The sequence below is a fragment of the Ptychodera flava genome, chromosome 7, assembly GCF_041260155.1.
Source record: "Ptychodera flava strain L36383 chromosome 7, AS_Pfla_20210202, whole genome shotgun sequence".
Classification (NCBI taxonomy): domain Eukaryota; kingdom Metazoa; phylum Hemichordata; class Enteropneusta; family Ptychoderidae; genus Ptychodera; species Ptychodera flava.
This window is the reverse complement of record NC_091934.1, coordinates 26448554-26461968: the sequence shown is the minus strand read 5'-3', so window position 1 is coordinate 26461968 and position 13415 is coordinate 26448554. Positions and strand designations below refer to the sequence as shown.

Below are 13415 nucleotides of genomic sequence, written 5' to 3'. Positions count from 1 at the left end.
ACATACATACATACATACACACACACGCATGCATACATACATACATACATACATACATACATACATACATACATACATACATACATACATACATACATACATACATGTCACAGATACACAGCACTTTAATAATTTCTTCGTACTATGAATAATAAACGGAACACTAAATTTTTCGGTCTCGTGCCGCATTGTGTTACGATGATTGGATAGAGCTTTCATCGAGTCGTGTAGGCGCCAAAGAGAACGGAAGTCCGCCTGGAAGAAAGAGTGTGTTTATGAGATGCGTATTTCGCCACGTTGCCATGGAAACTGATTACCGGCGGGCGCACGGGACGAGTGAACACCGTAGCACATACCAATGACAAAAGCAGCTTCGACTGTACGACGCTATAGACAACTACTTGCCTGAGGTTACACATGAAATGATCTCAAAAAGAAATTTGAAACAGAAAAACCGCCATGTTTATAGTGAGAAATGGCGAATTCCCCAAGAGGTTTACGTACTACAAATATGGTGTGTCATTTTCAGAGAAATAGGCAGGTAGACCTTGAGGCCTGAGGGCGCGTCGGGGTAGGCGGTAACTAACGCAAAGATATGGCAAGAGTAAATTGAATTCTCCGAATGTCTTTATCAGCGTTGTGACTGGGCGGAATCCCCTTACTAATCTAGCTGCAGCCTCACTAAGCATTTGTCTTTCCTGACACATACCAAGACGCTATCTTTCACTTCGCCTGAGATGATCTCAGGGCTTGTTATTTAGCATACCCAGCGCACGATTGAGCTTGGGGATTAACCAGGGCAGCCAGACTTTCCTCTGCCTAAGGTCACGACATCAATATTTCAAGATGGGAGGCCGGTCTGCACTAGGGTAGCGTAAAGCGTTGGCGTCTTAAAAAACTCCATCCGTTTTGATTAAAATTGTTATTTTTTCATGTTTCTGACAGCATTTAAGAGTATTAGATGTCTCCGTCGTTATGAGAACGCGCCATCGTTCTGTAGTCTGCGCAACTTGTGAAATTACGCAGATGGTCCATTATTGGAAAATGTTGACACATCTCTCGAGATACAATGGAACGTATCGTCTGCTGTTTGTCGACCACTCTTTCATTGTGTGAAGAGCATAGTGTGCGAGGCAGCAGTCGTGTGAAACCGTTGAATTACAGAGCGTTTGGAGCCATTTCTATCTGAGGATGTCATTAAAATCTTTCCAGAAGAAACGAAACATGTTTGGAACGCCCACCTGAAGTAATGGACCCCTTATTTCTTATATGTATTTCTCCGAATTTTAATGTTTCATCGCGAAATATTTGCACTTGTTAAGAATCAACAATCAGTCAAAAAATCGTTTTAAAGCGCCACTTACAGTATTTCCTGGTGTATTTTGTCGTGTGTTAATTCTGTTGTTGCTAAATTATGGTCTCTTGCTCTCTTCATCAAAAAAATACATGTTGTATGATGAGTGTTAGCACTGTCGAAGTTGTTGCTGACATTCAAATTCTTGTCTTGATGGGAATTCATTTTGTCAACTATAAAATTGTACACGGTGCACAATATACGTGGTATTTATAAGGCTGACACCGTGCAATTCAACAAAATGTTTTGTTTCCTAGAACAAAAATAATGAAAAATTTTTTCCAAAATGCAAGTATTTTCCCTTTAAATCGAAAGAATGGTTTCAACTTTTTCTTAATATTTTAAAGACATTCCTCTTTTAACAGTGCCATAAGTGTCTGCTAATCATACCTCAATATTCATACAAATTGTTCAAAACTGCAGAATGGACTTATCAGGTTTTCCAACAAACATGGTTGGCAATGCGTTAACATCAATAGCGTTGCGTTTAATTTATGCCCAGCGCCAGAAATAGATACGGGTAAGTATCGAAATTGAGAAGCGGATAGCATGGCTTGAGCATGCGTAGGAAGTACAGCACCCGCATACGTCATGTTGATATTAGGTTGTTCAATTCGGACAAGTCAGTGATGTTTCTGCCATTCTTTTCAGATGTTAGTATGATTTCAAAGTATTGCTTTTCTTAGGTAATTGTAACCTGAGACGTTTGAAAGGAAAATTGCAAAATTGCATTAAATGAATTGGTCTGCATACCGCCACCGTCTCTCTGCTGCGACTGCGTGAACTTACTCTGAGTCAGTCTTCGAGGACACTGCCCTCGCTTCACTGTAATTTAAACCCTGGCGAGGTCCTGCGCGGATATGGAATTACAGAGACGATAAAAAACGCTTCATTTCCTTAGCAACAGCACAAATGAAAATTTAACTCTCCCGCTGAGTTTGAAAACCGGGCAACGCTAGACGCGGAAACAAAATGAAGTCCCTTTGCCTACAGCATCCTGAAATCTCATCCACCGTCACTCCAATGACGTCATCGGTTACAAGTTGTCGTCTGCAGTCAATGAAACAAAATTGGAAGTTAATTGTTTTTGCTTCCGATGTTATGAAGCCTTGCTGAATTGAATTCAGTAACTTCCCCCGAGACAGACTGTACAGATGGACAGTTGGTTTGTAGAAAGAACCGCCATTTCTGGAATTTATTCTATTTCTTCCTGTAGCTCAGGGCGGAACCGCGGGTAGATTATCCGGACTCCAAATATTACAATACTTTATATTCTACTCCTATGTGGACTCACTCGCGAAGCTTGGTGAAAACATAAAGTTTTAGCCTCTTGGCTTTGTGAAAATCGAAAATTTACTTTTTGCCGAAGAGTTAACACAGGGATAGCCGCCATTTTGAAATTCAAATGTCTGTAAATTGTAGGTTAATACACAATTTTTCACTGTGACCCCTAATTTTTATTCGTGATTCTGAAAAAGAATAGTTTAATGATCAGCTTTAAGACAGACTACAGGAAAGAATCATTAATTTGGTGAACTATCAATGACTACAATAATTTACCACTATTCATTGTAACAGAAGAAGCACGACATTTTTCAGAGCCCAACCGGCAAACTTCTTTGAATGAATTGTTTTTGCACCTATTTTCCCCCAAGTTTTGAGTTCAGTTTCTCAAGACTAGCAAGATCGTCGATTTTATGAAGGTGGCTAGGTTAGGGAGAAGAAGAAGAATGTTTCCGTACAGAAAGTTTGAGCAAAAGTTGAGGTGCCTATAACCTTAATCCAAAATTTGTCACAATTGCACACGACACAACAGAAAATCACGAATATGCCTCATCAGAACGAATAAGGTACAACTCGGAGAATTTCTTGACCCTTTGAACCCGGCTCGGACAGAAATGTACGATGACGTCATAGAGTGCCAGGGGGTCAGGGTGCAAAGGGTTAATAGAGACATGGTCCCGCCAATTAGAATTGACATATTGACATGAAAATAATGGCACCTAGGCACGTTGAAATTGTTTTATCGAGTTCAAATAGCACGATATGAGCCGGTCACGTGCCTCTATCGCACTCGCACAAGTCGACATGACTGACTCTACTACACAAGAATACTATGCAAGGGCCTAATCTCATTTTGACGGTACTCGAGAAAAATCCGAGCTTTACTCTTAACTGTATCAGAAAACACTGCCGGCCACGTTTCTGCCATCTGTCCGATTTGAAGGTGACTGGAAACATAGTGAACCATAATGTTTACCGACATAACTTGTCGACTATGTCGTCTGTTTGTATGTTAGAATCAACCAGATTTTGGGAGGGGTGTTCATTATTATTATTAGACTTTATTTAAACTCGATAGACTGTTGAGCCGAAGGCTCTTCTCACACAGTGTCGAGATGCAAGAAATATACAATATGTACATTAAAGAATATAAAAAAAAACAGAACAGAGAAAATCAAAAAAAAATATTAAAACATTAAGACAGCAAGAAACAGACGACAAAATATAAAAAAACCGCTAAAAATGGCTTAAGAATTACATTTTGCCCAAAAGATGAGACTTACATTTCATTTTAAAAGAGTGATGAGTAGAGCAAAATTTGACATCTGCTGGTAAACTATTCCATATTTTGACACCGCTATACGTAAAACTCCTCTTAAAAATTTGAGTTCTGTGTTTTGGAATATATAATTCATTTCTGTCTACAGATCTTGTACTACGACTGTGGACGTTCTGGACACTTCTAAAAAAATTCAAATATTTAGGAGCCAAATTATTTTGGACTTTGTACATCAAGACTGATTCATTAAAAACAATCCTTTCTCTAAATGGTAACCAGTTTAAAACGTCGAATAAATTACGACTAGGAGTGCTAAAATCTGAGTTTAAAAGTACTCTGGCTACAGCTTTCTGTAGTCTTTCAACACGAAGTAAAAGTTTGTTGGAACACTGACCCCATATGTTAGAACAATAGTCAAAATGGGGTAATATAAAACAATTGTAAAATATCATCTTAGCTCTCTGAGTTAAAAAGGGACGAATACGTTTCAGATGCAGCAATTTAAAGGCTACCTTACTACAAACTGAATTTACTTGCTTTTCCCAATTTAGGGTGTCGTCAATGGTTAAACCCAACAATTTTTCATGGGTTACACAATCGAGCTGATCATTGCCACACATAACATTTGATGTGATTTTTTTGTTCTGGCTTTTTTCTGCGTTGTACCTATGACAATAACCTTAGTTTTCTGTGAAAAACTAAGTGGTTGGACCCTGCTGAACAAATCTGTGTGCTACGATATAGGAGATGGACCGTTACCATTATATCTCAGGTGGGGGCAGGTTAGAATCAGGGCATGCATCCCTTTTCGCGTTCCATCAATTGATGCATATTTCGGTTTCATTTGCATCGCCGTTACTATTTTTTGCAAAAGAAGGTCGATAGCGCCACTTGATACAGCGAACATGTTTAAATTTCGACAAAAGTTTGCTACCAAGCCAGCTTAAACTGAGCAACATCCCATGATTCAGGTAGAATATTTCCACGAGTGTAAAATTTCAAAATGTTTGTAAAATACTTCGCCGTCGATTTCATAGCTGCCTGACGTGATATTGTAGAATGCACGTATAGTGATTTTAAATGATTTGAAAAAGCTATTATTTGGCAAGTCTGTACCAAATATGTTGACAACAGGGTTTCCGAAAATGTAAACCTCCTTTATCCAATGTCTCTGCAACACCTTCGACATCGCAATCTACTTTGGCGGCAGAATTGATGTACCTATCAAAATGCAGTGGGCATATTAGCAGATACAATGTAATTGCGCGCACACCTATAGGAACTGCTTGAAACTTTGGTCACCGTTATCTCCCGTAGCTGTACGGCCATCAAGTGTTGTGAACAACATGATTTATGCTTCAGATCGTGCCATGTATATACTAGTTGTACCCTCAATTTTATTGTCAAGTATTATGCTCTCAAACCAAGCCGAGCCGAGACGACATGCAGAGGCAAGTACACAATAAAATACACATAAAAAGTGTGTGAACCGGTCACGACTTCCTCGTTCGTATCACCTTCAGCGATTCGCTAGTTTTTGAATTGTTTTTTCTTTTCCAATTTAAAGTAACATTTAAACAGCAATCTGCAAAATACAACATCTGATCCTGGAGTATTGTCATTCAGAAAATCATATCATGTGTGATGGACCGAAATGGAATTACGTGTTTTTGGGCAACGATAACGAAAAAAAGCAATTCCATCAGCGCGGGCAGATTTTGGCGGGACAATGTCGTACAGTCTGTCGTCATAAGTGAGGTCGCGCCGGATTTTATGGCGCGTTTTTTCCACTGCAAAAAAGCTGCATCGAAATAGTGATCTCAAGGCATTGCACTACAAGATAACTCTTGATTTTTTCCCTTCGAATATGATAACACAATATTCCTAAATGAAAATATGAATATTTTAAAAAGATCGGATATACCGCTGAAAATAGCCTGGATAACATGTAATCCGAAAGCGATCTTATTTCTTTTTTCACATGACGCGAGCTGTCGTTTTATCAAAGAGAGATCTTCAAACACCACATACAAATGTGCGTTTGTGAATTGCAACGGGTAAGGAAGCAAGTTGTGAGTTTACAGCCATAGTAAACACTGGCTGATTTCGCTTTGTACATAAAACATTATAATCCAAAATGTTTATTGGTAGTGCAACGAACCATTAAAATGAAGACGCAATTTGTAAGAGTAGGTTAAAGAAGGATGCACTAGGGATCAGATTATCTTGGTATATTGACATTAACGCAGATCATGTGCTACCTTCATATAACAGAGTGTTGGTCTACTCTCTGGCGGCCCTGGTTTTTCAAAAAGGTGTAAACGGGCTATGTCGGCCGTGGGTCAGCTCTAATTTACGTTAGTTCTGAGGGATGGGTTACGAGTCAACACAAATTTGCGACCGGACCCAAATTGTGTGTGTGAACGCTTAAAGTTGATGGGCTCTGTTGAAACCCTGACAGTTGGCCTAATGCGAGGTCGGTGACTGAATGGCGGTAGATTCAAATACATATAGTATACGCGAACTAACTTTTTTATCACAGCCTTGTGCCATATCCAGAGGCGGCCCTACGCCCGAGTATAAACCTTGCAATAGTTCATAGCTATTATTACTTTCAGTTAAATTCGGAGAGTCCTATTATTGCAGGGTTAGGGGCGCTTCAAATGCGACGGGACTTTCAAGAAAGCAGACGTATGTCCACTAGGATGTAATCGCCCCAACACAACCGACGCACACAAACCGTTAAATCATGGATGAAATACCGTGTTCACACTTGGTAAAACTGGACACGTTTTAGAGACACTATTTGTGATTTGCGAACATGGAGGATTGATAATTTGAGTTGGCGTGCATTCACACAGACAAAGTTAAGTCTTTGTTTAGGTGTTTTCACCTCTTTAATGCCCCTGCCCCAGTTCAAAATAATTATGTATAGGGCAAAGCACATGGTATTGCTAAATGGTTGGCGTAAACGATGTTGCTGTTGCTTGTTTTTGGTTTTGAGACGGTTACTTGAAGAAAAGCATCCAGATTCTCCCAGCACTACTTCATCTGTAACTGTCGACAACTTTCCTGTGTCAGAGTTTCAGCGACTTGATTTTCTGGTGGCACTGCTGGGCTGACCGCTCAAGCCCCCTTTGCATCGTCTAAATCTCAGCAATTTGTTTTTTAAACATGCCTGTCTCTGCATGTTCAGTTCAGCACTCGTTGGATGCTTTCGTGTGAGCAGACTGAAATCAGAAATTTAACCTCTTCCCAAGATGCAATAGTCTGTGCAGCGACAATGACGAAAGTGAGCTGAATGCTATACGTAAAAATACCTGGGTGAAGGCGTGTAGAATGTTCCTGAAGTGGCTCGGTCCATTCAGACAGTGTGTTGCAGATAGAGTTCATCCCTACAGTGGCTCAGATCTTGCTGGTCATACCGTCTCAAATCAGAAACATTCCAGGAACACTAAGGACCGTTCACACGTAATTTTATGCCAGTATTTCAAGTTGACCATAGACGTTTCAGAAACCTTTAAATGGATCCGTTGTGAAACAATGTAAGAAGCAGCTCCGCCTAATTTTTATGCCAGTATTTGACCTGAGACGTTTCAAAAGCGTTTCAATGAACCTAGTGTGAACACAGTATAAGCGTGTGCCAGATGATGTACACTTGGAGTACTTAACTTACTGGAAAGAGACAAGATTTGAGTTTTGACAGCGGTTCCGGTAGATCGCCAGGTCGAAAGATTACATAGTCTTCGGCGCTTGCATTTGCTTTAATAAACTTTGATGGATTATTGAATCACGGTTGAACGAACTGGACCAAACATAAGCCTATCAATATAATCATCATGGCTCTTAATCTTCAGTTCATGTTTGATTTCCAAAGAGGATTGACTTGACTAAATGTCGCGCAAACCCACAGAGTACTGAAATCAGCAATATTATTTATCATTCACCTAAAGGGCATGTTTCTAAATATTCATAATGAAATGGGACAAATCCAATCGGATTACAGTCAAGAAAGCATTAAGCCCTTTAGTACTCTGGAAATTCGCGAAATATCATTCGTGAGGTCTGGCTACTACTCGCTACTAAATTGCCTTCAGCGAAGTCAACTCAGAAGGGAAATCACTGTTCGACTTTAGAAAACTTACTACCAGAGTTGATGATGCAAGGATTGAAGTATCATTCCGCTTTCCGTAAATCCTTCGTATCGAGGTCTCAGCAAAATCGGCATTCTGTCGTTTATAATATCGAATGTTCATAGACAGAATTCAGCGAGAACTAATGCTCTTAGTGAATGTTGAATTCGTGTTTGCCTGCAATTTTGTCTCGTCGGCGTGTTCCGGTCTCCCTTGGGCAAACACCTCGTATAGCTTCTTTTACTGGTACCATGATGCAGTGCGCGCTAGAATATAAAACTCGCACGTTATGATCACGCATTGAATTTTTTAACCGTAGGCTACGTTAGGGTATGTTACTCATAGAGCTCTATAGCAGGTTACACCCTGCCCATAATTTCGTCGCTGATAGATATAATATACACAGGGCATTATTTGGCTTTGCAACATTTTGTCATTCTTGCATAACAATGCGTTATACAACACAAAATCAGTATATTTTCAATGTCTTGAGTGTATATACCATGTTTGATGTAGCCACTGCAATGCATTGTGGGATAACCGGGAAAAGGTCTATACATTTAGTCTGCCAGGGGCGAAAGAATATTGAGTTCCGGATCACAGCAAAACTCTGAACTAAGAAGACAAAATAGACATTATCAGATTATGAAACATATATTTTTATACAAATTTTGTTCTTTTTATTATTTCAGCAAAGCGTGATGTAACGAAAGTTGTAGCAGTTTGCAAATACTCATCTGAAGGTTGCTGCTCCGAACAAATAAGAAATGCGTTCCACTGAAGTGCTGAATATCCAACAATCGTAACGCTACTCGCTCTATTTTCATAAAGTAAAATTTGAGAGCGGGTCCCACGCACAGCTAATAATTAATTTCGTGTAGTGTATTGACATCTACTTATCTGGAACCCTTAACATTTTGTACAAAATTCTGTTGGTTTTTTTTCCACCATCGCGCCAAACCTAGCCTCGATGTGGACACAGACCTGGTTAGGAAATGTACAGTTCACGTGTCAATCACGTGACCAGTGACACTCAGTACAGGTCTCAAGTCAGTACTGAGACTCATTGAGTTGTAATTGGCATACAAATCTATATTTCGAAACTAACCCAATGTTACATAGTACACGATTGGAGCAGGGCAAAGTGAAAATTGTGGCTCACGTTCATATACTTTGCTGTCATTCTGTGTTCTTCGGAAACATAAGTCAGCAATCGCGTTTACTACTTTCACCATTATTCCGCAACAATACGTTCGATCATTGACTCGTGAGCTGCGCTGCCTTCATTCAGAAACGCTGTGTTATTCATTTGATAGCCGTATGGTGATTGGCTGGTGTAGTTTACGTCAACCCTAAGAAGAGTATGAATCATGCGCCATTGAAGGACGTCAATGCTGCGTCCGTGTAGGTCGACATACGATGATGACGTCATAAGCTAGATCACTCGATCTGAGATAAATTTTCCATAGGTAATAAAACTGGTGTGTATCGACCTACGAGTCTCGTTTAGGCCTACTTCATCTCAGTACACTGTCAAGGCACTGTGAGCGGTGTTACCTGCATTTTATTATGAACTTCCCAGTTTTCTGTACCTGCGATTTGCTGTCCGGGTGTTTGAATCAAACACCTGAGTTTGAGTTCAATGCGCATACATTAGTGCGCACTATGAGGACAGAACACATATCTGTAGTCCGGACGCGTACTTCATGAGCCATACCCTGATGCACTGTATCAACCACCCCGTTGAGGGAAAGTAAAACTTAACGTACCCACATAAAACGAACTAAAACTTAAAAGTCGACATATTTTACAGACTGCTATATTTTCTATGGTAACGTCAGATTCATCCGCGCGTTAGGATTTCCTCTCCAAACGTCAACTTCATTTATATTGTTGCTAGGAAACGGAATGGCGTCAGTAAAGAAACCATGTTGTCCCAAAGACGCTCAGTGTGGGTGGTCGTTGTTCTTTGTTTCATATTTCCTTTTATTAGACAGTCAAATACGATACAAACGCCATAATAATGTTCTGCACCGTACAACCGTCACTATTTCTTGGCTGGGCGGAAACACTTTTGCCAAAAGCGATGAAAAATATCAAATATCACACGGGATAAATAAATAAATTTGTCTGCCCCATGATGGTCAAATCTGCAAGACAGGGTTGACCGTTAGATTAGATTACAGTATTTTATTTGCTTGCCCAGATAAAAAAACGGAAGAAAGAATAAAAATGAAATTTATATAATTATTTAACAAGGTTGAAGAATGCTCTGAACAGATTCATCTACCATAAAACCATTGTTCCAGCTCAAAAACGTACATATCGTTTACAAGTATAAACGTTACATATGGTAACTCGTAAAAAGGGCATTTGTCGTTCAGTTGTGTGGGATAGTCGGAACTTCATGCACTGTGGTTGATAAATGAAGTTATAACAACTTCATTGAAACTTGTTTGTATAAATATTTAACTTTTATTCGGTACTTTGTCCATGACAACTGTTCTCAGTATGAGTTTCAGTTTCAATGTCAAAAACATCAGCGAAGCCACGTTCTTGTTGTTAACCTTGACAGAGCTGATCCTGTCTTCCTCCGTCTTAAATACTCTCAAATTGTTCCTTTTCAAGGTGCAAATAATTGCACGCATTCAGTGTTAAGTCAAGGATTGTATTTAAAGTTCATGCCATGGGCGCATGTAGCGAGGGTATGCAGCAATAATAAAATCAGCTGACTTTTTTGTATTTCATGTCGTCTCCTAGCTTACGTCATATCCTTTCGATGCTTTAGATCAGCGATTGCAAAAGTACTTCAACGCTTTCGGCAAACACTTTAAATTAACAGTTGCTATGCTGATGGTGCGTGGTTCTTTGAATATCCGGATTATGTGGGCGTTATCACGATATTTTGCCAGCATTAGATGGTATCCAGCGTTGCAACATTTTGCCGCGCGTCCTGATTCCCGCTGAATGTATGTCTTTTGGTCTGTTGCAGGCTGTGGGCCGATACGTGAGATCAGTTGATTCGCAGCGCTTCGAAGGACGAACAAGGATCCCTTAACGGCGGCGACGTCTGATTTTTGCCGTAGGATAGCTCACATGATCCGGTCATCCCGCCACCTTCGACGTTGCCCTAATTTCTCGACTCTCGCCTCTCTCTACTCCTGACTTCACCCGTTGTCTTTCTATCAAGTCATAAAAACCTCGCCACCATGGGATTTCAGTTCACGTGGAATTCGATAACCAGCAAACTTCTGCGCACCAAAGCGTTCGACTCTTCTGTGGAAAGTGCGAATGTGCCCATCGCCGGTAGACTTTCCAAGTGTCTCTCAACCTTTGACCTCGTTTCTCTTGGCGTCGGCAGCTGCATCGGCACTGGTATGTACGTTGTGTCGGGATTGGTTGCAAGAAACGTGGCGGGTCCTGCCGTCATTCTGTCGTTCATGATCGCTGCTCTGGCGTCGATTCTTTCAGGTGAGAACAATTTCAACTGTACACCTTGTTTTGTTACCTTCTCAGTACTGCGCATGTGTGTTTGATATCAGTGCTCATTTGGAGATCCAAGTAAATTTGTTCTACTAATATAACAGGTGTATAATTTTCAAAGGGCCAGTATTATATTGCAACTTTTGATATTTTTTCGTGAATCTTTCCATGTTTTGCTTTCTGTATTCCCATAAATCACATTGAAACAACTCTCACTCTGTCGAATATGTTGCGTTGCGGATGTGTGAGTTGTTGCCATTTTTGACAATAGATTAAGGGACGGACAGAAATTCGGCATTTCGCAACGGCAGTGTGCGCTAAAACGATATACATACCGAATACGGGGTATTTTCACGAGTTGTTATTAGAAACGAAATAAAAACTGCAGCAGGTAGACGACGTGACAATGGTGGTCAGAACCAAAACCGCTCCTGCGGCCTCGATATACAGCCATATACAATTTGGCGAGACGCGACCCAGAGAAATTGTCTCATGATTCCACGAAGTTATGCGGAATTTTTTGAGAAACTTTGCACAATTTTCAGGTCGTTCAAAAATTTCTACAGTCATGAAGCAATTTTTACCAAGAATAGCTGAAGGAATAGCTTTCTCATTTAACCTTTCGGGTCTTTCAAATATTAGTCGAGAGCTAAACTGGGATTGTTTGCTCAAGAATACGACAGGTGCGATGAGGCGATCGTGTGCCACTTTTCAACGCAAACACGAGCTATCACGGAAGTATTACATTTCCATAAAGAGTAAATGGCGCAGAAGAAAACACTCGGGGGAAAAAACGTTTGTCCCAGTCTTAAAATATCCATTTAGAGTGAGGGGGGAAATTGCAGGTGTGTTAATAGCTTTGATTGTTTAGATTAGTGGGCGCAGCAATGCTGCAGATAATTCAATATGTAAGCAAACTAATAGAGCGAGTGAGCAGTCCAATAAACCGGCATGAAAAGCCGACGGATATACGCATGCGTATTAAGCAGATTAACGATCTCTCTCTCCCGCCAAGTAATTTTGAAATTAAATGGTTTTGAAGAAAGTGCGCGTCACCTGCGAATGCAGAAATAGCATTGTGTTGCTACAACGACAAGCCTTAAGAAGTTCCTCTGGGTTATGAACTGGCGAATTGAAATAGAAAATGATTAAATCATGACAAAATGACAGTCGCTTGAAATTATCGTGTGTATATATGTAACACGGACGTCTTCCGTTAGTTTGGTTCAGTTTAGGATCGCATTGTAACCAATCGGCAAGACTTACATGTACGGCACTAGATTCCGCCATTTCTACTTGTATCGTCCATAAAACTAACAGTTCCATAAAAAATTTAAGCTCGTGTCATTGGCATTAAAGCGCTAGCTGCGACATGCGTAATCATCAAGAAACTTATTCCCGTCGTTGCCATATCCTGGTCATCCTGTCAGTGAGTCATGCGTGACGTAATGCCGCGCGACTGTTTATTGCTCAGATAACCCTCCTGGCAACCATAAATGGACTTGTCAACGCCTTACAAAATAACAAAAGACCTACTCTAAATATTACAGACTAAAATGAATTATCTGCAACTGCTACTTTTCTGAAAAGAGCTCAAAAAATTATAATTGTCAGCAGACGATATAAGTTTTCGCACCGTCGCTAATAGTTCCCGCCAAAATGTTTACGTAAAATGGTTCCTATTTTAGAGGGATTTGCTGTAATTTCAATTTAGGAAAAAAATGAAAGAGTACACCGCCGAAGTTTGATGTCTAAGTAATATCACTGGGGCCCACATTTATTTTTCATAAGTGCAGTTTATTTAGTATCGCGGATCATGGAGAACCGTCTACCAAAGAATTTCAGTTACGTTGCTGTGGTTTGCTTGTAGTACGTAGAAACG

At 40.2% G+C, this 13415-nt stretch overlaps 1 protein-coding gene across 1 annotated transcript in view; it reads left to right on the top strand.

The window, feature by feature from the left end:
- LOC139137127 (solute carrier family 7 member 14-like) overlaps window positions 1-13415 on the top strand; it is a 51965-nt gene that overhangs the window by 14637 nt on the left and 23913 nt on the right. The window contains exon 2 of the mRNA XM_070705089.1: window positions 11043-11521. Within this exon, the coding sequence (XP_070561190.1) occupies window positions 11260-11521 (262 nt within the window). The 5' untranslated portion in view covers window positions 11043-11259. The remainder of the gene's footprint in view (window positions 1-11042; window positions 11522-13415) is intronic.